The sequence below is a fragment of the Mizuhopecten yessoensis genome, unplaced genomic scaffold, assembly GCF_002113885.1.
Source record: "Mizuhopecten yessoensis strain PY_sf001 unplaced genomic scaffold, ASM211388v2 scaffold7491, whole genome shotgun sequence".
Classification (NCBI taxonomy): Eukaryota; Metazoa; Mollusca; class Bivalvia; order Pectinida; family Pectinidae; genus Mizuhopecten; species Mizuhopecten yessoensis.
The window spans coordinates 683,994-710,328 of NW_018407074.1; the positions used below are offsets into that span (position 1 = coordinate 683,994).

The 26,335-nt window shown below is 35.5% G+C and overlaps 2 protein-coding genes across 3 annotated transcripts in view; both read right to left on the minus strand.

The window, feature by feature from the left end:
- Positions 1-21,355, minus strand: part of LOC110453708 (nucleobindin-2-like) — a 39,801-nt gene extending 18,446 nt beyond the window's left edge. Inside the window, exons 1-4 of one of the 2 annotated variants that reach the window (XM_021502792.1) lie at positions 21,198-21,355; positions 19,639-19,760; positions 14,866-14,973; positions 7,229-7,355 (exon numbers count right to left, since the gene is read on the minus strand). In XM_021502792.1, coding sequence (XP_021358467.1) covers positions 7,229-7,355; positions 14,866-14,973; positions 19,639-19,746 — 343 coding nt within the window. In that variant the 5' untranslated portion in view covers positions 19,747-19,760; positions 21,198-21,355. Of the gene's footprint in view, positions 1-7,192; positions 7,356-14,865; positions 14,974-19,638; positions 19,761-21,197 lie in introns of both variants that reach the window. The other variant, XM_021502791.1, reaches the window with a different exon arrangement.
- Positions 21,356-24,322: 2,967 nt separating this feature from the next.
- LOC110453711 (myb-like protein X) lies at positions 24,323-26,324 on the minus strand. The gene is made up of 4 exons (XM_021502796.1): positions 26,217-26,324; positions 25,124-25,220; positions 24,848-24,956; positions 24,323-24,666 (listed from the first exon to the last, which is right to left on the minus strand). Exons 1-4 carry the CDS (start codon positions 26,228-26,230, stop codon positions 24,518-24,520), a joined length of 369 nt encoding a protein of 122 aa, XP_021358471.1. The 5' UTR covers positions 26,231-26,324; the 3' UTR covers positions 24,323-24,517.
- Between the last annotated feature and the right edge of the window lie 11 nt (positions 26,325-26,335).

A 26,335-nucleotide genomic window follows, 5' to 3' on the forward strand; every position in this document is an offset into this window, starting at 1 on the left:
GAACTGTTAAAAGCAGTGTTACATATTAGCCAAATCTTCCTTTTTTAAAGTTAGACTAAAAGTTCTTCATCCTCAATTTTGTATACAGTTTATTTGAAATCAGCAAAATTCCCTACAGGTATTTTTTTCTCAACTTAAATAAATTCATAGCATAAACCAACTTCAGCACTAACATTTTACACTATTGTTTCATCAGAAAGGACCATTGTAAAAACTTATTAGGATTATTTAGATTTTGTCATGTACTTCATGTTCTTCCCCATGACACTTTTGAAAGGTTTGCAAGTAGGGTATTGCTATGAAATATGATCATCAAAGTTTGAGATTGATTCCAAAATCCTTTTAACTCTTTATTTTGCAATACTAAATCTAAACTATGACAATTAATCTCTGATTTTTATTAATTCATCTTTAAATTGGTGAGTTATTTTGATCTCTAAATATAAGTTAAGGTTATATGTGATACCTTAGTCAATCTATCATTGATTTCTGTTGGAGTTAAGGTTGTATGCTACATTACAAAATGTACCTGTGATTTTTGTTGGATTAAAGGTTAAATAAAAATGTACGTTTGTGTTGATTTAAGGTTAAATAAAAATATGTCTGATGTATGTTTGAGTTAAGGTTATATGCTACCTTACACGATTCATCAATAATTTGTGTTTGAGTTCTACCTTACACAATGTATGTTTTTTTTTAAAATTAACTCTACATGATGATCCAGAAGGATTAAAGTGTTACCAGTGCATGCATTTTGGAGTAAGTATAACAGGTAATATGAATTAATCAACTCTGTCAGATTAAAATGCCTTAAAAACTTTAACAGGATTCTAAAAGTAGCTGAACTTTCTTGGAAAGGGGATAAGTCATAAGTAAGGAAGTATTTCTAACTGGTCCTGACCTGTAAGTCTGTGTTAGCAGCATCAAACACAATACAATGTCATAAATACATTGTTAGTTTTCTTTTTTATATTGCAGGTGATTAGTTTGGCTATAATTTGCTTGGAGGTAAAAACTCAAAATCAAGAGAATATATTTAGTGTTACTGTAAAACATGAAATATTCGTGTGTACTTTCTTTCGTGATTTGGAGCTTTCAAATTATTTTGTGGGTATAACCTTTCATTGTTAGCCCATAAAACGAAATATATACTGTTTTCTGTTCACAGCATAGATCATAATTATACACATACAATGCATATACTTTTGTGTGCACATTTTTTTATTGAAATGAAGTTCATATAATTTTCACATTTTCTAATTGTGATATTCTTTTCGAGTTGTAGAAATATCCCTTGTATTTATATTTGTGGTTCCATAGCAACAGCATAAACAACAAAAGATAATACACAATGAACATTTCTCGTTATACAGTGGGCATATCAGGAAATTCAAGTTTTCACAAAATATATAGATTATATTTTAATTAGCATCAATTTGTAATGTTCAACAGCTAGCTGGCATTATTTAATTATAAATCACAACTAGATCCAGTTTATTTTTAAGTGTCCTATGCAGTAATTTCCAGATAACCAGATTAACTCTAGTTAATAGGTTTTGTTGTACGTTAGATGTGGAGTAAACAAGTCTACAATGTTACCATACACACATCAACTTATCTCAAGTGTTAACAACCCCACCCTGGCACATCCTGTAGTCCCTGTGTGGGGCCCCAATAGTTCCCTCTACCTACAGACAATTTGGGAGTCCCTGTGTGGGGCCCCAATAGCTCCCTCTACCTACAGACAATCTGGGTCAGACCTCATCCTTTTCCACAAGCCAGTCTTATCTTAGGGAGTAGGAGGGGGCTACACAAGGGGAAATCATACAAAGACCTGAATCAGGCTGATGACCACAGAATGTCATAACCTGTATGAATCACCTGCCATTATGAAAACTATTCATCTCCCAACTGCTTAAAAATCTCGGAATGTAAAACTTGATCTGTCTGCTTAGTAATACCGAGTGTAACTAACACAATGCTATACTGCTGTACTGGTAGGTTACAACCAATGAAATAACAGCTACGTGAGGCATGTCATGTGTCACATGTTCATTGACCACATTTTATTTTAAACCAAATTCTCCAGTTTTTAAAGTGATGAAGAAAGTGTGATCCACTATGAAGATTTTGAGTTGACAATATACAGTGGGTTGAATAATAATCGTAGCCTATCACTGGTTACCATGGCAATCATAACTTGTATTTGGCAGGCTTATGAAAACTGCTATAAATATTCCGCCAGGAAGATGCAAACAAAAACTTCCTCATGTTTCGATAGTGTCAAGGACAGACAGTAAAGCACATGTACAGTGTACCTAGTCAACTAGCGCCAGTATATATAATAGCCATTTTATTGTACAGCATTGAAGTTTTTTACTCTACCGGAAAATCAAATCAGGAACAACACACCTAGACATCAAACATTAAAACTCATAAATTTGACTGTAATTTATTTACCACAAAAACAATCATGGAGGAAGAGATTCATGTGAAAAGTATTTTAACAGGAAAGTTTTAGATGTGGACTCATTTGTCCTTCAGAGAAATTCAAATAATTGTATATTCATCATCATCGAGATCAATAGCTGGATTCCTTCCATCTGGCAATGTCAGGCTCATTTTGAATTGGTGAGGAGAATCAGAGATTTATTTGTCTTGTGTGTAGTACAGTGAGGCCTAGCATTCAGAGGCTGTTCTCCAATACTGCCACACACAAAAAAATCAATCACCGGCTAAAAATAGTGGTGTAGAACCAGGTGAACTGAAGACTGGGTGAATGGAGTCCTGGTGTAGTGTTAACTGGGAGGGAGTCCGATATCATCTCATCTGGCAGTGTATACTGTCATAAGGAAGTGTGGCCGAAATAGCAGTTAATATGTCAATACAAAGAGTGGAGGAGGATCAGTTTACAGAGTATATAATAGAGACTGCGATATCCAGACGACACAATGTTCTAACCATCAGCACAAGTACACGTACACCAGTGCATGATCACCGATAGCAGTTTATTTCAACACCATGGACTTTTTAACCGAGATCTGTATAATGTGGTGGGAAAAGTCGTTAAAAAGGATATTCAAAGGGAACCGTTTTATTTAATTTTATTGCTGTTGTTTACTGTCTGTGATATACTCAAATCGAAGATATGACTGGATTTTGATTTTACTGATATTTGTTTTTGAAGAAAACTAAAAAAGTAAAGTTTCAGTTGTAACATGATAATGAAACTTGCTGTGTTGATTATGGTTATGATGTTTATTTGTTTTTCTTCACAATTAAAGTCCTTCTAATGATCTCAACATGAAGCAAGAGTTTGTTAAATTTGGAATCTTTAAAAGTTTCATCCATCTACTTGCATGGTAATGATGAAACATAAGTTTTACAGCTTCACAAGACGAGCCACATCAAAGCCACTGATTAGAAAATTAGATATCAGAAATATTATCAGTGGAACAAAACAAATAGTTTATAAAAACATTCAAAAAACAAGTGCTCGTGAAAAACAGCTAGAAACAAATTTGTAATCAAATATATTGAAAAAGCAAAACATCAGTAAATCATTTAAAGAAATTGTACATTTAAAAAAAAAATCTCAATAAGAAGATTCCATGTCTTCTATTAGTGTATCTTTAGTATTCTGATGGTTGACCTATAGGATCAAAATGTACTGATCTCTTAGATAAAGCTTATATCACCTTCTTCAGGTACATAGATTGGTATCTCTAAATCCAACCAGTTAATGTAGTCATGTCACTTACAGGGATCAGTGATATTTCTACCTTCCACAGGGGCCTGCACCTTTTGCTTGGGAAAATATCACTTACAGGAATTTAACAGGAAATTTTCTGGGGGAAGAAGCCTTTGTAAGACATCAAATTCACCCTAAAAGCTCTAGTAATGTGCCCTTGACTGCTTAAAAATGACATTTTATCATTTTATTTGCCATTAGCAGGAAATGCCACTATTTTGACTTCATTTCGGTATGACTAGAACTTGCAACTAATTGCCAAGCAATTAAACTGATAATTATGACGGGGAAAACAAAGAGAAACAAAGAGAAACCAATAACTCAATAAGCTAATGTATATACCGGTACAGAGGATATATAATGGTTTAACGATCGATAGCATTATGTAATTCACGAGTATGGCAGAATATTGATATTTTTCGTGAGTGCAGTGTTGTCTTATAGTGAAATATTTTCCAATATTATAATGTTTCAGATTTCCCAAATACAAAACTTGTCTCCCTTGTTAATAATATACAGAACTATTTTATAATCATTAGTGTCAATGTGTTGTACTGGGTAAAACATTATATTTAGGGATATTATTCATTATTGCATTGGGTCTATTATATATTCTAGTGTAATGCACAAATATAGAATGTTAACAGTATCTTGGTGGTACACTCGTCCGTAATAGTCTCGGCAGTCCTTTAAAAGTCCTGATAACACACGGAAGTAAAGTCCTGATCAGATAATAAACAGAGCAGAGAGAAAGTCTAGAGGGGAGTAGAAGGTCACTGACAGACTTACTCAGACCCCTACATTGCAGTACACCTACATATCTTCTTTGTGGATGAAAGAACACCAGCTATTTCAGGGTCAATGACTGAATTTGGGACCCTTTATATATATAGGTAGCTTTATGGTCAAGTATCTGTGAAGTGAAGACTTCGGACAGGAATTTGGTTGTGCAAATATATCGTTTTAAGTGTATATATGGTATGTAGCAGACGACTTCCATGAACTCTGAATCACAAAAGTGTAGAGACAAAGGATCGTTATTACACAGGGCCTGGAGAAAAAGAGGCAACATAAGTTGGTGTACACTGTATAGTGTTGACAGAGTGGTCACTCAATAAGTGTTTTGTGATTTTCTTAAAGGAAATATTTAATGTATAAAAATATGAACTATGCCATGATTTTTCTGGAAAAAATGAGGTGACCAGCTGTGGTCATTCTAGCGTCCATTATTCCTTTAAATCACACTGGGCTCTATTGTCCTACTAACACAGTGCATTCAGTAAAGGGCAGATGTTTTCTTTGTTATTCATGTTGTTTGATTTTGGACAGTGTAGATAGTCAGAGCCCCATCTCTCTGATTCACCTATAATGCACATGAATTCAACTAAAAAATTCCAGAATATTACCTTAATGTTAAAAAAATTGAAGTTTTAAAAAAAATAACAAAAATGTGCCGGTATGAACAGTCAATCTGCCACACATTCAAAGAAAATCACAAACTGTGACCATGTCTGACATTAGTGTTGACACATCATTGGCATTACTAATTGAGGAAAAGTACTGAAACTTACAACAATGACAAGGAAAAGCTGAATTTACGTGAGGAAAAGAATGGTCAACTTACATTGGTTACACAAGAGAAAGCATTCTTAATTTACAAGAATGGCATGAGGAAACGTATGGTCAATTACAGGAATGATATGAAGGAATATTGTCTTACAAGAATGATATGAAGGAAAATATTGTGACATTATAGGAATGACACAGAAAAATTGTGGTCAACATACAGAGGATCACAAAGATGATTTAGATGGGTATTCCTTGCTCAAATTCAGTGTCTTTCCTTATGTCCCTATCTATGATTGTGTTTAATAGATGTGTTTGCCCTCAATTCAACTTTAACCAAATTACATTATCATGAACTGCAACACAAAATAATTAAATATATTCAAATCAAATTCTTGCTCTTCATCAATTAGAAACTAGTTTGTTTTAAAGATTTTTAATTCTGAAACTATTATTTCTGCAATAGTGTCAGACTCATAACAAATTAATCATGAATAACATATTCTATAAAAGAGCAGCATCTACTCTGGGAATTTCTCAATTAAAATTCAGATAGAATTATGTGTTTATCCTCTTTACTAAGCTTGTAAAAAAAAAGAGACTTGCTTTGTACCAAATCAGGCTGAGAGATGTACAACATTATATATATATATATATATATATATATATCTATATATATATTAATGATAGCTATGTACAACATTATATATATATATATATATATATATATATATATATTAATGATAGCTATGTGTAGACACATAAGTTGTCAATTTTTCAGGTGTAATACACACATATATAACTGAATGTATCCTAGCAACCAAACACCTGTTGTGTAAACAAGTTGACAGGAAGGGGTAAGTCCTTGACAGGTGTTATCTTTTGATACAGTGAATTTTATATCTCAGGTCCAATTGTCTGTACTCGATTGCCACCAGAAGCTTGTGAAAATATTATAATCGAAAATACTAAAAAGATAAAACTGAAGCAAAGAGGATCGATCAAAAAAATATGTTTTTTTACTAAAAATTATGGAAAATATTCTAGTCATATACATAATGTCCACATGCATGCTGTTTAAAACAGAATGAAGTATTTTGGATGTGAGACAAACTGATGTGTGATATAATGTCAAGCTTTTCTGTAAGCAGTGGATAAGAGGCAATACTGCCGTATTAGTAAGAGAAAAACAACAGAATTAATCACAGACGTTAAGGCATCACATCATACTGAAGCTCCTCGTGACTGAGGTCGTTAAAAAATCAAACGCATGCAAAGTAGCCATACAACACCGGTAACAACAATGACCCGGTGTAAGCAGTAAGTGGTCTGTCAGAGCTTTAATACAATCTACTGCTAAAATACACAGATGTTTTACCTTATATCAAAATCATTAAATTTTACAATGTAGGATTCAAATCCATCTCTTGGAGGAAGAAAAATACACCACAATATACAATGTATGGATACTTTTACTTAATTATTAAAAGCTGGATAGAAAATAAAATAAAAAGTTGGTCCATTAGTTCAAAGCCTGTTACCACATTTGATGTAATAAGTGCACCATTATTATGACAGGCGCCCTTAGAACATTAAATACAGTATCTTCAAAACCCAACACAAACATTTTTTCTTGTAATATTTGATTTAGATTACTCGTAGGGTTTGTTAGCTTTGTAGGATACTTTTTTATTTTTAGTTTATTCAGAATAAAAACAAGTGAGTGTTAAATTTTTATCTAAAGCTTGGAACCCCAGGACCATAGAAACTAGCAGTCTGATTTTACTGATTAAGCTCCGAGTACTGGTGTAGTGGTTAAGGAATGTGATTAGCGCCACTACAAACTGAAAGAGATAACAAATATTTATATCATACCTCCAAATTGAGCAATGTATTTCAATATTTGCGTACCGTGCATGGTCTTCATCTTTTCACGAGCCAACGTTTTTAGTCGGCTGATTTCCCTTCTCTTAATTTCATCTAACCTTTCTCTGATGTTGTGTGCTACCATGTTAAGATGGGACGCAATTTTTCCACTCTGAAAAATAAATTAAACCATTAGCGGGCTGTAGCAAACCGGAACAGAATTAAATTATTTTAAAATCACAGTAAATGTTACACAAGACCTTATGTCATTCAGTTTTCCCTTAAAAAAGATTCTCTTTTCATACATACAGATATAGGCCAGTAATGCTAACCCTACACAATAACCCAAAGGAACGTAGGTAACAATGTAATTGTCAAAAACTTTTTTTTGGCAAATATTCTAAACTAACAAAGTTTCATGGTACATGTATTTTAAGTTTATATTTGAACTACTTGTAGAATTAAATGACAATGTTTGGAGTTAACAGAAAATGAAGAGATTAAAAAGTGACTATGATGCAACATATCAAATCCTATATTGAAGTTAAATGGCAGCTGTTTTTATGTCTAATCGGCTTCTGATTCTTATACAATGTTCTTTGCCTTGAAAACACGAGAGAAAGTAAAATTGCCCCTATTTCAAACATGTTGAAAATCACATTTTAATGGAATTTCTTTCTTTCTGTGACATTTTGTGAAGATTTCCCATAGGCCTATTCAAAGTAAAATCGCTTAAAATCTAACAAAAACCAAGGAAGATTAAGAAGTTTAAAAATAAACCCAGCACCTAACATGCAATTTGATACTAGTACAAAGCTCTGTATACAAACATTTATACCAAAAAACTTTGTTTGAATATCAGTTTCCCGCACATATTTTTATTGAAATTTCAAGGAAAACCACAGGTAAGCAAGCTAGTGCCTGTCGTGTTAAATCACTCCTGTGTAGACGACAATCGTAAATAACAAAATACACCACAGGGATACATCTTATATCATAAAATCTGTTTGTTATACATATTGTAGTGCTTAAGTCAGCATTTTTTTTTTAAATTTCCAAATAAAGTCATTTCAAACTAATAACTAAATCTTTGTCATGTTTCATTAAATGAGATATCTTATGAACCCTCCTCCATCTTGGAAGTGGTAGTGGCAAAGTGAGAGAAGGGGAATGAAAGTGTCTCAAAATATATAATAATTCCACTGTGATGTATTTTGAAAGGAAAGCATATTTTAAGGTTACCAAGCAACAATTGTATCACATTGTACCTTCCAAATACATTATATATAGAACAATTCATGCTTAAATCCACCGATAACACATTTTAATGGTTTCTGTAACATGCAAGTGAAACAATAATGAACAATAAATAAATTCTGAAAATGTTGAATTACTCCTTGATACTTAATTCATTTGTGAAATTTTAGTTCCTGAGCTCAACACCTAAAATAACAGTATAAAATTGGTTGGGGTATCCCAGTGCCCATCTGTACCAAACAGGTCACGATTGAATATATGACAGGACCTCAATTTGACCGAATGAATAAGGTAAAAGTGGAAAGGATAGGAAACAAAGTGTTGTTTAAAACCCTGGATAGTTCTCAGATAAATATACTTACATGTTTCTGATATCTTAGAGTTGACTAAAGACCAATACATTACACAAACTATTTTCGTTATGATCTTTATCAAGTATGATAGGTTACAACTGTTTTCCTCTTATTTGGATGTGTTTCTATTAAAATCATGTGAACAAATTTAAATAAAGTTTGGTATTTCTGCTAAAATATTAATGAACAACAAAATATTGTTATCCTGCTTAATCCTGAATTTTTGAGACAGTACAAATAAATAAAAGGATTAGACCCATTCAGATGTATAAATTTCATAGTAAATATGCAAATTGGACAGACCAAAATTTTACACCCAATAATACAGATAATAAATCTATAGCTATTAATGTCACAATAGAGAGGATGCATAAAACATTACTTAGTGAGATAGAGAATAAATACTGTTCAATATAAGACAGCCTAGGGCTATCCAGATACTATTTTATGGTAATGTGACAGGTATATTTCCCTGTTACGTTAACTACCTTAGCAGGTTGTATAGGCCTCAGGCCTTATATCTCTGGTAACGTAACACATGATCAACGACTCCATAATTAATTGATAGACCTGGGAGCATCACATCCCTATGCAATACTCAACACATTAATCAGAACAGTTCAGTAGATAATTCTCCCAACCAGTGGACAGAAAATAGCTACATCTATTGATTATCTTCATCACTATACTACAACTTATACATATTTATAAAGTCAACTGAAAAAAAAAAGTTTTCTTTGTTCAAAATTCTATCAAGTGTCTAGTAACGCATGTTTATCATTCATGGGGATATACACATTGCCTTGTACAGGTAATTTTTGATTGGCCACTCAGGATTTCCGGGACAGACTTGTTGATATATGATATGCTGTGTACACTTTACATGTACACTGTGTTGGTGTTGTGACACTATGTCAATGTGCTGACTGTAAATCTTCATCCATGTAGTCACTAAGTCATTGACACTGATCTGTTGAAACGTTGCAGATTATAAAGCAGCCTGCAGCCTCAAGTCAAGAAACAAGATCATGTCAACATGTACCCTTTCATTTGGGCTGAATTGTATCAGGCCTAGATCCAAATAATGTGTTCAGCATTGCCGGTTTTCCTGTTAGATTTTCTATGTGATAATTAACACATTTATTTTCAAACTTCACAATGATAAGGCATTTGATCACAGTCAGAAAAGAACCATAAAATCACACAACATTCATGAGGAACTTCTCAGGTATCTTACAGCTTTTCTGTATAAATAGACTTGTTATTTGTACAGCTGACCCATAGCTAAACCAACGTGTAATACCAACGTGTAATGAAGTAATAGACAGGACGTTATAGTACTAAATTGTCGAAGACCATTGAATTGTCTCTAGTTGAAATATACACCTACATTAGAAGAGCTGAATCTACCAAAGATGTAACAAATTTTAGGCATCCAGGATACAAGGACTGGAAATCAATTACTGACCACATTGGGACCAAATGGGCAGTTAGAGAGAGTGGGAGATGAGATACTACTAATGGGTTTGACCCTTTACATATGAACAACTTGTTAGCATTAATGACTTGTTAGCTTAATACATCATATCTACAAATGGATAGAAGCTGACCATATTTGAGATATACGGGTGCTTTAGCCACTGTCTATAGGATAAGCACACCTTTAAGAGGTATACTTAAACAGATGCTTTGTAAACCTGACATTTACAAAGCCCAGTCAGATTTCTGCTAGACTATCCAGCAAGAAGATTATGTAATAGTTAACACAGGTACAGGAAATTCTGTATTAGTGAGTCTACATGGGTAGCTGATAATGTGTTAGACAGCAGGTAACCAGAAATTTAGAATACAGGTACTCTACTACTCTACACAGCTAATATCATAACTCTCACCTTCTATACAGGTAACATCCCTACACAGCTAATACCATAACTCTCACCTTCTATACAGGTAACATCATCACTACACGGCTAATGCCATAACCCCCCCTTCTATACAGGTAACATACCTACACAGCTAATGTCATAACTCTCACCTTCTATACAGGTAACATACCTACACACTACACAGCTATTGTCAAAACTCTCACCTTCTATACAGGTAACATCACTACACGGCTAATGCCATAACCCCACCTTCTATACAGGTAACATACCTACACAGCTAATGTCATAACTCTCAGCTTCTATACAGGTAACATTCCTACACAGCTATTGTCATAACTCTCATTTTCTATACAGGTAACATCCCTACACACCTAATGTCATAACTCTCATCGTCTATACAGTTAACATCCCTACACAGCTAATGTCATAACTCTCAGCTTCTATACAGGTAACATCCCTACAAATCTAATGTCATAACTCTCACCTTCTATACAGGTAACATCCCTACACAGCTGATGTCATAACTCTCACCTTTTATACAGGTAACATCCCTACAAATCTAATGTCATAACTCTCACCTTCTATACAGGTAACATCCCTACACAGGTAATGTCATAACTCTCACCTTTTATACAGGTAACATCCCTACACAGCTAATGTCATAACTCTCACCTTTTATACAGGTAACATCCCTACAAATCTAATGTCGTAACTCTCACCTTCTATACAGGTAACATCCCTACAAATCTAATGTCATAACTCTCCCCTTCTATACAGGTAACATCCCTACACAGGTAATGTCATAACTCTCACCTTTTATAAAGGTAACATCCCTACACAGCTAATGTCATAACTTTCACCTTCTATACAGGTAACATACCTACACAGCTAATGTCATAACTCTCATCTTCTATACAGGTAATATCCCTACACAGCTTATGTCATAACTGGCACCTTCTATACAGGTAACATCCCTACACAGCTATTGTCATATCACTCACCTTTTATACAGGTAACATCCCTACACAGCTAATATCATAACTCTCACCTTTTATACAGGAAACATCCCTACACAGCTAATGTCATATCTCTCACCTTTTATACAGGTAACATCCCTATACAGCTAATGTCATAACTCTAACCTTCTATACAGGTAACATCCCTACAAATCTAATGTCATAACTCTCGCCTTCTATACAGGTAACATACCTACACAGCTAATGTCATAACTATCACCTTCTATACAGGTAACATCCCTACACAGCTGATGTCATAACTCTCACCTTCTATACAGGTAACATCCCTACACAGCTAATGTCATAACTCTCACCTTCTATACAGGTAACATCCCTTCACAGCTAATGCCATAACTCTAACCTTCTATACAGGTAACATCCCTACACAGCTAATGTCATATCTCTCACCTTCTATACAGGTAACATACCTACACAGCTAATGTCATAACTATCACCTTCTATACAGGTAACATCCCTACACAGCTAATGCCATAACTCTCACCTTCTATACAGGTAACATCCCTACACAGCTGATGTCATAACTCTCACCTTCTATACAGGTAACATCCCTTCACAGCTAATGCAATAACTCTCACCTTCTATACAGGTAACATCCCTACACAGCTAATGCCATAACTCTCACCTTCTATACAGGTAACATCCCTACACAGCTAATGTCATAACTCTCACCTTTTATACAGGTAACATACCTACTAATCTAATGTCATAACTCTCACCTTCTATACAGGTAACGTACCTACACAGCTAATGTCATAACTCTCACCTTCTATACAGGTAACATCCCTACACAGCTAATGTCATAACTCTCACCTTCTATACAGGTAAAATTCCTACACAGTTAATGTCATAACTCTCACCTTCTATACAGGTAACATCCCTACACAGTTAATGTCATAACTCTCACCTTCTATAAAGGTAACATCCCTACACAGCTAATATCATAACTATCACCTTCTATACAGGTAACATACCTACACAGCTAATGTCATAACTTTCACCTTCTATACAGGTAACATCCCTACACAGCTAATGCCATAACTCTCACCTTCTATACAGGTAACATCCGTACACAGCTAATGTCATAACTCTCACCTTCTATACAGGTAACATTCCTACACAGCTAATGTCAGAACTCTCACCTTCTATACAGGTAACATCCCTACACAGCTAATATCATAACTCTCACCTTCTATACAGGTAACATACCTACACAGCTAATGTCATAACTTTCACCCTCTATACAGGTAACATCCCTACACAGCTAATGCCATATCACTTGCCTTCTAGATCTACATGTATATATATGGAAGAAGATCACATTCAGCTGTCCATAAGAATTAGGAGGCCATAATCTGTTTATTGATTTAACTAATATATGAGCTGAATTAATTTGTTAACGGATAAGGATGATTCATACAGTTTCAGGAAATGATTAGGGGATACAATTTCTTTATCTTCATGTTGTATTTGAGTAACATGATTGAAACATGCCCTTACTACTTATATACAAGTCTATTTTTGTATATCATTAATAATAGAATGACAATGTATAATAACAATGTGTATATCACATAAGTAATACTCTGTGTCCACTTAAGATAAGTGTATATGTTCAAGTGTACGAGACAAACAAGAAGCACTGTTCGGCTAAACACATTCAAATGTGCAAACAACAGGGCTAAGCACTGGTCCTTGTGAGATTTGAAACAAGTGAATAACAATATCTCTATATGTAGGACTGAAAGTTTAAATTTTAAAATTTCTTCTTTACTAGAGTTTCAAATTCTGTTATAACTAAATATAAATCATCACTTTCACATTTACATATATACAACAACAAAATCTCTTCACAGCATAGTCTTTTAATGATTCACAACCATTTTGTCTTTAGGGCTCTACTCCTTTGACCGCAGGAAAGCCAAATAATTATTCTTAACAACATTGAATTCTTTCTAGCCATATGAGAATATAGGACTCTTTCACGCCCAGGGGTGTAGGATAGGGAAACTCCACCCAGGATTCCCTTATCTCACCCACAAGGGAGTGAATGATTCCTTTTCTCTTACCCTGTTCTTTCATTGTGTATCATATACACAATGTTATGATAATGTTACATGCTAAATTCAGGGTTGACGTCACTAACGTTGATGGATTGTTGACACAAGTCGTCATTTTATGTTGAAGTGACGTCATACCATTGTTAATTATGAATAGGGAAATTCCCACTTCTCAACATTAACCCTAGGGTGAGATAATATAAGGAAATATCACACTGGTAAAAATGCAGATGCACCTGCTGTCCAGGGTAAGAGAAAGAAATGTCTTACACCCCTTTCTTACCCTGGACAGCACTGGCTCTATCTTACACACAGGGAAATGAGAGAAAAAGCAGATCCTGTATATTTCACCTATGTTACTTTTGATCAATACAATTTGTGTGACCTTGACAAATCTGGCAAGTTGCAAACAAAAGGAGTTTCATAGTGACAATCCTAATTGCAAGCATCAAGTACTTATTTACACACATTTAGTGACATTTGGTATAACATTATCTTAGACCTAAAAACTACTTATTACACACTGTTTAATATACTATTCACACATGTAATAAGATTTTTTTTAGCCAAATCAATCCATGATATATTTAGTCCACAGTCACATATTTAACCTTAAAATGATAAATACATATCAATCAGTGTTTTAATTAAAAGCAAAGGCGGTTGTTGGTAAAAGAAGCCTTTCAAATTTCTGAAGAAGGTTGGCCTAGCCAACCGAAACATGTAAACTAATAAATTCTAAACCTACGGAATCCTTGGCGTTGATGTTCCATCCTTCATCAAGTTGTTACTGCCTATCGTCTATGGAGCTCTGCTAGAATTCTCCGGTATCCACCTAGGATTCCTACACAGACACATCTAGCAAACATTACCACCCACGGGATGTTGGACTCCTCCCCCCCCCCCCCCCCCCCCTTTTATTTTCCATAATGCATACTGGTTAACAATATAGCATACAAACATTCAAACGGCAGTTCTTTTCAAGTCAAAAACCTTTTCCAGAGCCTCATGATAACATTGCAACAATTGATGTTTATTTCAATTTGAAATCAACAATTTCCTATTTCTATGCAGGTCTGCCTTCATACTTACTTTGATATCTGTAACATTTGCCTCCTCTAGCTTCTTCCTAAAGCTGGGATCCTCCTCAAGTGCCATAATAATCTCTTTCAGGTAACGATCATATTCCAAACCTGTGTCCTGTTATATGGTAAAACAGTTTAACATAAAATACAAATTGTATCCAACACCTTTATACCAGACAGATTGATCATTACCTAACTTGATAATAATGTTGTATCAATTATAACATATAATCTTATTTAAATAGCTTGTACAAATGAACCTATCACCTGTCCTAAATCATCCACTTGAGCTTGTCGTCTACAAATGAACCTATCGCCTGTCCTAAATCATCCACTTGAGCTTGTCGTATACAAATGAACATATCACCTGTCCTAAATCATCCACTTGAGCTTGTTGTATACACATGAACCTGTCACCTGTCCTAAATCATCCCCTTGAGCTTGTTGTATACACATGATCCTAGTACCTGTCCTAAATCATCCACTTGCGCTTGTCGTATACAAATGAACATATCCCCTGTCCTAAATCATCCACGTGAGCTTGACTTATACGAATGAACCTATCACCTGTCCTCAATTATCCACTTGAGCGTGTCGTATACAAATGAACCTATGAGCTTGACTTATACGAATGACCCTATCCCCTGTCCTAAATCATCCACATGAGCTTGTATACAAATGAACCTATCACCTGTCCTAAATCATCCACATGAGCTTGACTTATACGAATGAACCTATCACCTGTCCTAAATCATCCACTTGAGCTTGTTGTATACAAATGAACCTATCACCTGTGCTAAATCATCCACTTGAGCTTGTCGTATACAAATGAACCTATCACCTGTTCTAAATCATTCACTTGAGCTTGTCGTATACAAATGAACCTATCACCTGTCCTAAATCATCCACATGAGCTTGACGTATACAAATGAACCTATCACCTGTCCTAAATCATCCACTTGAGCTTGTCGTATACAAATGAACCTATCACCTGTCCTAAATCATCCACTTGAGCTTGTCGTATACAAATGAACCTATCACCTGTTCTAAATCATCCACTTGAGCTTGTCGTATACAAATGAACCTATCACCTTGCCTAAATCATCCACTTGAGCTTGTCGTATACAAATGAACCTTTCACCTGTCCTAAATCATCCACTTGAGCATGTCGTATACAAATGACCCTATCACCTGTCCTAAATCATCCACTTGATCTTGTCGTATACAAATGAACCTATCACCTGTCCTAAATGATCCACTTGAGCTTGTCGTATACAAATGACCCTATCACTTGTCCTAAATCATCCCCTTGAGCTTGTTGTATACACATGAACCTATCTCCTGTTCTAAATCATTCACTTGAGCATGTCTTATACAAATGAACCTATCACCTGTCCTAAATGATCCACTTGAGCTTGTCGTATACAAATGAACCGATCACCTGTCCTAAATCATCCACTTGAGCTGGTCGTATACACATGACCCTATCGCCTGTCCTAAATCATCCACTTGAGCATGTCGTATACAAATGAACCTATCCCCTGTCCTAAATCATCCACTTGAGCTTGTCATATACAAATGAACCTATCACCTGTCCTAAATCATCGACTTGAACTTGTCGTATACAAGTATACAAATGAACCTATCACCTGTTCTAAATCATCCACTTGAGCTTGTCGTATACAAATGAACCGATCACCTGTCCTAAATCATCCACTTGAGCTTGTCGTATACAAATGAACCTATCACCTGTTCTAAATCATCCACTTGAGCTTGTCGTATACAAATGACCCTATCACTTGTCCTAAATCATCCACTTGAGCTTGTTGTATACACATGAACCTATCACCTGTTCTAAATCATTCACTTGAGCATGTCGTATACAAATGAACCTATCACCTGTCCTAAATAATCCACTTGAGCTTGTCGTATACAAATGAACCTGTCACCTTGCCTAAATCATCCACATGAGCTTGACGTATACGAATGAGCCTGTCACCTTGCCTAAATCATCCACATGAGCTTGACGTATACGAATGAGCCTGTCACCTTGCCTAAATCATCCACATGAGCTTGTCGTATACGAATTAACCTATCACCTGTCCTAAATCATCCACTTGAGCATGTCGTATACAAATGAACCTATCATCTGTCCTAAATCATCCACTTGAGCTTGTCGTATCCAAATGAACCTATCACCTGTCCTAAATCATCCATATGAGCTTGTCGTATACAAATGAACCTATCACCTTGCCTAAATCATCCACTTGAGCTTGTCATATACAAATGAACCTATCACCTGTCCTAAATCATCCGCTTGAGCTTGTCATATACAAATGAACCTATCACCTGTCCTAAATCATCCACTTCAGCTTGTCGTATACAAATGAACCTGTCACCTTGCCTAAATCATCCACATGAGCTTGACGTATACGAATGAGCCTGTCACCTTGCCTAAATCATCCACATGAGCTTGACGTATACGAATGAACCTGTCCCCTTGCCTAAATCATCCACATGAGCTTGACGTATACGAATGAGCCTGTCACCTTGCCTAAATCATCCACATGAGCTTGACGTATACGAATGAACCTGTCACCATGCCTAAATCATCCACATGAGCTTGTCGTATACAAATGAACCTATCACCTGTCCTAAATCATCCATTTGAGCTTGTCGTATACAATTGAACCTATCACCTGTCCTAAATCATCCACTTGAGCGTGTCGTATACAAATGAACCTATCATCTGTCCTAAATCATCCACTTGAGCTTGTCGTATCCAAATGAGCCTGTCACCTTGCCTAAATCATCCACATGAGCTTGACGTATACGAATGAACCTGTCCCCTTGCCTAAATCATCCACATGAGCTTGACGTATACGAATGAACCTATCACCTGTCCTAAATCATCCACATGAGCTTGCTTGTCGTATACAAATGAACCTATCACCTTGCCTAAATCATCTGTCGTATACAAATGAACCTATCACCTGTTCTAAATCATCCACTTGAGCTTGTCGTATACAAATGAACCTGTCACCTTGCCTAAATCATCCACATGAGCTTGACGTATACGAATGAACCTATCACCTGTCCTAAATCATCCACATGAGCTTGACGTATACGAATGAACCTGTCACCTTGCCTAAATCATCCACATGAGCTTGTCGTATACGAATGAACCTATCACCTGTCCTAAATCATCCACTTGAGCTTGTCGTATACAAATGAACCTGTCACCTTGCCTAAATCATCCACTTGAGCTTGTCGTATACAAATGAACCTATCACCTGTCCTAAATCATCCACTTGAGCTTGACGTATACAAATGAAACTATCATCTGTCCTAAATCATCCACATGAGCTTGACTTATATGAATGAACATATCACCTGTCCTAAATCATCCACTTGAACTTGTCGTATACAAATGAACCTGTCATCTGTCCTAAATCATCCACATGAGCTTGACTTATATGAATGAACCTATCACCTGTCCTAAATCATCGACTTGAACTTGTCGTATACAAATGAACCTATCACCTGTCCTAAATCATCCACTTGAGCTTGTCATATACAAATGAACCTATCATCTGTCCTAAATGATCCACATGAGCTTGACTTATATGAATGAACCTATCACCTGTCCTAAATCATCCACTTGAGCTTGTCGTATACAAATGAACCTATCACCTGTCCTAAATCATCCACCTGAGCTTGTCGTATACAAATGAACCTATCACCTTGCCTAAATCATACACTTGAGCTTGTCGTTTAACATGGTGATAATCAGAACACTTCTGATGCAATCATTTAACAAAATGTATGAAAATATAAATTATAGAAATGAGAATTATATTACTCAGTGCAGTTATTTTTTCTGGACCATGCTGAAAGGGGAAAATATACTGTCCATTACATCACTAGCAAAAGGAGTATAAAACATGTCCTTTAATACATCTTTAAACAAGAGATGCGAAGGGAATCTTGGCACCACACCGTCCATAAGATCTAGAAACAGATTACAAAAAGACTTCGATTTTCCAAGGTAGCTGGCTTCAAATTACCAAAAATATTAAAGGTTTGCCTAAGGGACTGCCTATTTCTCCAACAAGTCAACAAGATAAATTGACTACAGCCGATATGTAAGTTTGATTGTTTCCCTTCTTTTCTTTTTTTTTTATTATATTCTTGTCAACAGTAATGCATCTTTGGGTAACTTTTGATTAAACTTTATATAGTTGAGTTGATAGTTTCCTTTCAAACTTATTTTGTCATTTGTCCTATTTAGTATAATATAATAGTACTGGTAATGTGTAAAACCTGGCAGTCATTTTTTTCCTTTGGATCAACAATGGCATTTCATTACCTAATTGTATGCAACAGTTGACCAATCAGAGAGAAGTATGATGCTCATTAATTATGAGCAGATTTTGCTGAACTGTGAACTTAGCCTTACTTATGTTTCATCAAAATTAAGTAATATATGTAAGCATATTATTTTGTGGAAACCAAAGTGATGATGGATGTATAGACAGACAGGTGGACATTTAAAACAGAATTAGGGAAAATATACATGTTTTGGTTTTCAATCTTGAGTGACTTGGTTGTGACAACATGACAACAAAAATTTCAAGGTAATTGGCTTTATATTATTTAAATTATTAAAAATGTTTGCCAAAAGGACCATCTACTTCTTCAATAACTGAGTAAGTGAATCATATATCAATGCTTCATCAATAATTTACTTCATGGAGAAAACCATATCTATATGACTTACTTCATCATCAGTATCACTTCCCCCTTCCTCTGGCTGAGTTTGCACTGGTGGACAGATAATTCCTGAGTAAAGGCTCAGTCCCAGAACTACCACCAACAACGTTCTCATTTTGGCAACAAAGTCTGAAAAGTTAAATTAAAGCCAAACCATACTTATAGAAAACGTGTTTGTAAACTAATAACAGTATAAATTAATTAATATAAATTCAGTGTTACTACATAATGTATGATAGACAGTTAGAAACCATGCATGGAGGAATGTTACCTCTAAGCAAGCACAGCAGGCATTATATCTTTCAGTCTTAGTATACATAAGTATATATTAAAATTTATTGAAACAAGTCATCACAAACATTACTTACATTTCTGTGATTTGAGATGATCAGAAATACTAAGTACATTTATAAATTATCTTCAAGTCACTGAACATATTCTATTGATAAGAAGCTGATATTACGGGTATGAAGGTTTAAAAATGAACTTTTACATAAGATGTTCAAATGAACAAGCATTTGTGTTTACTAACATTTTGATATGAAATTAAGTCTTTAGACAGGTTGGGGAAAACCACCAAATTGCGTATAATACGCAAACTTGCCCATTGAACGCCAGTTGGAGTATGGATTTGTTACTAAAAATAACCCAAATCACTTTAAGAATAACCTTTGCAAGATATTGTTAAAAATCGCATGTAATTTACGACAAGGTAAATCATATTTTGCTACAAGATGCTTACTGAAAGCATTCGCTACTTAGAAACTTGATGTAACTTAACCGGAAATATTGCATCTAATTTTGGTACTTTCCCACATGCAAATAAACTTCATTTTTGAATTTGTATTATGTTTCATGACTGAATAAATGCGACTTGGACAAACAATTTGAAAAAGTTAAGATTAAAGTGATTTTGGCTATTTTTAGTAACAAATCCATACCCCTATTTGCGTAGTATAGGCGAGTGTGCGTATTATACGCAAGTTAGTGGTTTTCCCCGACCTGTTAGAGAGATGATATCAAAATTCTATCAACAGAAACCTCGTTTTTGACGTCAGAAAGTCGAAAGACGAACTTAGAAGCATGAGGTTTGTTTTTTGTGAATTTCCTTGTGAAATTTCATGATACATGTAATTGTTTAGGAAATGAAGACCTAATATCTTCACATGAAAAAAACTTCTTTACTAAAGCTTAAAATGACTTTACAGTTCCTCCTGTAGCTGTTTCCTGTGGTTGTTTGAATATATAAATTTAGTTCAGCTCCAGATGCTGGAAAGGTAAGATATTGGGATGATTCATCCTTCATGTCCACCAAAACCAATACTCATATCAGTACCCTACATTTGTAACAAACCTCATCATCAAACATATCGCTTTATATAATATTACAGCTCAATTAAGGGGAGGTGTATTTGCATAATACAGAGGCTGTAATTTTTAAAGTTAGGGGGTCGCTACCACTGTGACATGTCAGAACTATATGTCAATATTGAATATTGGTTTTAACTGGACAGCTGTCTCCGTTCTCGATATACAAACAATTCAATCGACCCAAACCATTTTTACCTGTATGTGTCTCAACTTTCAAGTGTTCCTCGGATACACTTCTTGTCTTATTAGGAAATTTTCACTGTTCACAGACTGCCATACGGTTACACGATTGTTTGTCAACTTGAGTGAGACGTGTATTTCTCTACAGGATGTTGCTCTTGTGAGCCGTGATGTGAAACCTTCAATTTCATTGGTAGTGGTGTAACAAAACCGACCAATGATTAAATGGCTTACAATTATCGACAAAGGGAAGTCACTCCGCGTGACGTTGAATGCCCGAGGCTGAAGTTGTGTTGTGCCTGGAGGTTCGAGGACATTCGATGATGGATTTTTGTTTTGTAATGGGATTGTTTTCCATTAATCATCTGTCATATGTAACAAAAGCATGTGTTTACCGATACGTTTCCTCATAATGCTAAAAACAAAAGTATTACAGAACAGGAGTTGGAGTCTTGTTATTTAACACTTTCCTGATTGATTTGTAACGGATCAGGGTGTTTGACGCTGCCGCATGCAAATATATTTGTGTTACGATACAATAGGGTTCATATTTGCGTCCGAAGTATGAAACCGCTGTGCTCAAGCTGATCTTTAAGTCAAGTTTTATCACCGAAAACGGTATACGGCCCTCATGATCAGTGTCCCCGAATTTCTTGCAGATCAATGACAAATGTGTTTTCTTCTATAAATTTATCAAAGGTCTAAAAAACGGTTTGAGCAGAAATTCTGAGTTGAGCACGAGTATGGTTCAATGAACATGGGACAAGGACGTTTGGTACAGTACCAAAGAGTGGATTTTTTCGTTTTTTGTTTGTTGAGAAGATGAAAAATTGCTTTGAATTGTTAGGTAAAAAGAATCATCAAGTTTAACTATATTCATAATAAGACATTTTTAACCATCCATTGTGAAATATTTGTTACAGCTCTTTTTAAAAGTGGTCCATAAAAACCACATTGCCATGGGGAAAAATGCATGACCAGACCAGCGTTTGAACTCCGAACTTAAGATGGACTCGAGAATGGACCCTGTCCATTTCTGTTACTTATTTCACCGTTGTATTTGAAAATAAAATTTACAAGAGGCCCAGATGGCCTGTATCGCTCACCTGGATATCTAAGAAATCAGTGCCTTCATCTTTTATACCAGTGATTAGTGTAATGCCTGGGTGCTCCGCAAACCAACCAGAGGAATCTACCAACGACAACAGAACATGGCAAAATATTCTCCTAATAGGATCCGAGGGAATGGGCCAGACCATAAGTCCAAACCTTGTCCATATATGTATTAGATTGTTCATGCCCAGCAAGTGTATGAATGGTTATGGGGTGGGGATCTCAACTGTTTCCAAGGTGTGACCAAGAAACTAGGTCCCTAGGGTTGTGGCCAGACCCCAGGGTCAATTCTAAAATCATGACTACATTTGTTTCTTTATGCCCAGCATTTGTATATATAGTTTTGGTGTGGGGATCTCAACCTTTTCAAAGTTATGACCCAGGGTTTAAGTTTGCAGATCCCGGGGTCAATTCTTATATGACAGCATTTGTCTCTTTTATGCCCAACTATGGTATATATGGTTCTAGGGTGGGAATCTCAAACCATTTCCAAGTAATAAACTATTTTTGGCCCCACCCCTTATCCCGAGGGGTCAGCCCCACTCAATCCAAATAATTTCAGATCTCATTACATAACATAGTGTTTGTACAATTTTGAATCCCCACCTCTCATGAATGCTTCTGACCAAATATGATATATATCCAGTGCATAGTTCTACAGAAATTGCCCCCTATTGTTCTCACCATTTGTACAATTTTGAATCCTCACTACCTAAGGATGCTTCCAGTCAAATACAGTTGATGTCAATGTCTTGGTTCCAGAGAAGAAGACACTTCAAGAATATAGCCAAATTACCCCCTTTTGGCCCCGTCCCACTATTTGTACAATTTTGAATCCCAACTACCTAGGATGCTTCCAGTCAAATATAGTTGATGTCAATCTCTAAGTTCCAAGAAGTCGCTTCAAGCAATATAGCCAAATAACCCTTTTCGGCCCTGCCATATGTACAATTTTGAATCCCCACTACCTAGGAATGCTTCCATAGCAATATACCCAAATTGCCCCTTTTGTAAAATTTTGAATACTCACAACCTAGGGATGCTTCCAGTCAAAATTCGTCAAATTTCAATCAGTGATTAAGAAGTTGTTTGAAGAAATTGGCGATGTACAGACAAAGACGCCGAAGTACAGCACAAGCTCACCTTGGTCCTTTGGACCAGGCGAGCTAAAAAAATCAACAAATGAACAGTAATTCAGACTAGATACCTATATATTAACAAAGCATACCCTTTATAAACTTTGTTATCTAGCAATAATCAATGCAGTGCCTTATCTGGACAGGAGAAGTTATTCCAAGCCAGAAAATCTGTCAGCTTTACACTTGACAATGTTAAATCAAGCAATAATCAATGCAGTGCCTTAACTGGACAGGAGAAGTTACTCCAAGCCAGAAAATCTGTCAGCTTTACACTTGACAATGTTAAATCAGCAACCCATATATAATGCGAAACTTTAGCCAAAGTGCAACATATTGACACTTATGGAGGACTTCCTAAGCATTATCCGATTTTCAGTTGATGATCTAGACCCCAGAAATTTCAGATATCCTTCACAATGTTTCGTTTATCAATTCAAGCAGCAATTGCTGACAAAAATACAACATGCAGTCATTGGTTGCAAAAACGTCATTTGGTTTATCTCAACATTATTTTAGTTGAAGTCCAGTCTACATTAAGCTTCCTCAACATGCATATTGAAATGCCATTGCAACACAAAAACCATAGCCAAAAATTTCTACTGTCCCATCAGAACTAGTTGGGTGTCCTGCAACATGGCAAATGTACAATCCCTATATTAAATGGGAATATGCTCAACCATAGCAATCTGTTTTTACCATTTCATGTGGCCCACCAAAATTGAAATGTGTAAGTTAATTTGCTGTTAGCATTTGATATTCATTATACATCTCAATGTTTTTTACGCAAATCATCTGGTTTTAAAGGTTGGCTAGTGTATAATATATGCAACAATGGCATTCCCGTTATTAATCATGTCGACAATCAATAATTAAGAACAACAAAAATAGTAATGAAAATAAGAGACGAAATTTATTACAATATAAACACCAACAATAATCACCTGAAACAATTTCTCCTCCTGATTCTTAATTTAAATAAACATAGCGTTTTGTATGATTGAGTTCACTATGCTACAATAGAATTGTCACATGACATGATGTAGTGGTCTATACAATGAATGAAAGTTAATGATGTGCACAATTTTATGCCGAGGCAGCTTCCACTTGCTTTGCCTGATTGTCATTTGATTCAATTTTTGTTGTTTCATCAACTTTTACTTTCTTGGTCGGACTAGCGTCTTCCGACTCTTCTTCAGTAGATCTTTTCTCTGCCGTGTTCTCCTCTACTTCTTCTGTGAATGGAAAAAAAAAAATTGCATCAACATACTTGCATCTGTTAATCGATTATCTTATTGCCAGTTATTTTCAAAATGACACGTGTGAAAAAAAATAACCAGCAGTTATAACGTATATGCCATCAGAGACTTCTTGCTAAACAAACTAACTACAGATTTTCTTTCATGTTATTGATACCTTTTGTTTCCGAATCTTCTGTATTTGCATTCTCGTTGGTGTTCTCTGTCGAGTCTGCAGATTCCTCTTTGCCATCTGCCTTATCTCCATTCTCTGCCTCCTTTGTTTCCTACAAGAATATACCAGTCATTTATAATTTTGCAAAACAAATATTTCCAATACTCTTGCAAATATTCCTGAATTAACGTTAATAACAATATAATTAAATAACCGATTTCAGATCATTTGTTGATATTCCATCATAATTTTAACTAAAGCTGTAAATTTTAATCCTACCTCAGACTCTTTTGTGGTGGTCTCTGGTTCTTTTGTTGCCTCCGCGTCTTTCTTTTCTACAACCTCTGGGGTTTCTACTGTCTCGGCAACGGTCTCCCTGCAAATAACAAACCCGTGTTATATATATATATATACACTATATAGACGTACAAATGTAACGGTTGATGAATTGCAGCAGATGACTACTTGTTATCGTCTGCTTCGGGAATACAAATGTTTCTTCTCGCTCAAATAAATGTTGCTTTTTCACGTTTCTGCCCCCTTAAATGATTTAAATAACCATGTGTCAAAAAGGTCAGTAGATTTAAATTCCCCCCCCCCCCCCTAAATTACAAAAGTCTTCCGAAAATCGATATTTTCAGAGAGCGAACATTGTTCCAATTCAAACTCGGGATATTTTTTTGTTTCAAACATTGTTCAACAATTCACGTAGCAAAACAAAAGCTTTCCAACAGCATGTAGAACGATCTTTTGTCACCAAAAAGATGGATTTCAAATGCAACATTAGCTTTGTCGATAACCATGGCTTCTTACCAATCACTGAAATAGTTCGTTTTCATTATTTGTTGTCTGAAGATCATTCTTTTGAACAAAATCTGATCGTTCATAATCATAAGTTATACAACAATCAAAAGTAAACGACAATAGAAATGACAGATCAATCAGCAGGAATGTAAGCTAAGCCTAAGGTAAAATGAAACCGAACTCTCCCATCAACCGGCATGGCCGCAAGCCATGATGGCGCCATCTTTTGCAATGGTATTCATAAATTATCGGAAGTGTGAGCATTATTTGGACAACACAATGTGTTAAAACAAAACGGTATAAAGACTCAATCGCTACAAACCTATATTTTATGTGGAAACTTTTGCTTTAAATGCTTCAAAAACTGAAATCGTGAACAATGAACAAGTGGTTTTCCCATACTTTCATAGTACAGAACAAAGGCCCCATTCACTTTGTGTAAACGAAACAGTTATACGGACACTATTTAAGTAAGTTTTTCTAATTAACCTACCTACAATTCACAGGAAGAAGGAACATTTCAAGTTGCTAACATTTTCTAATGCATTTTCGGTAGTTTTGTACTTACTTTTCACCAGGCATGTTTATAAATAAGATGAGAGATTCTTAAAACACGGAGATAGCTTCTTTGTCACCGGTACGCAGACGACTGAACTTCCCGCCGATGGGCAATCGGTACTACATTGC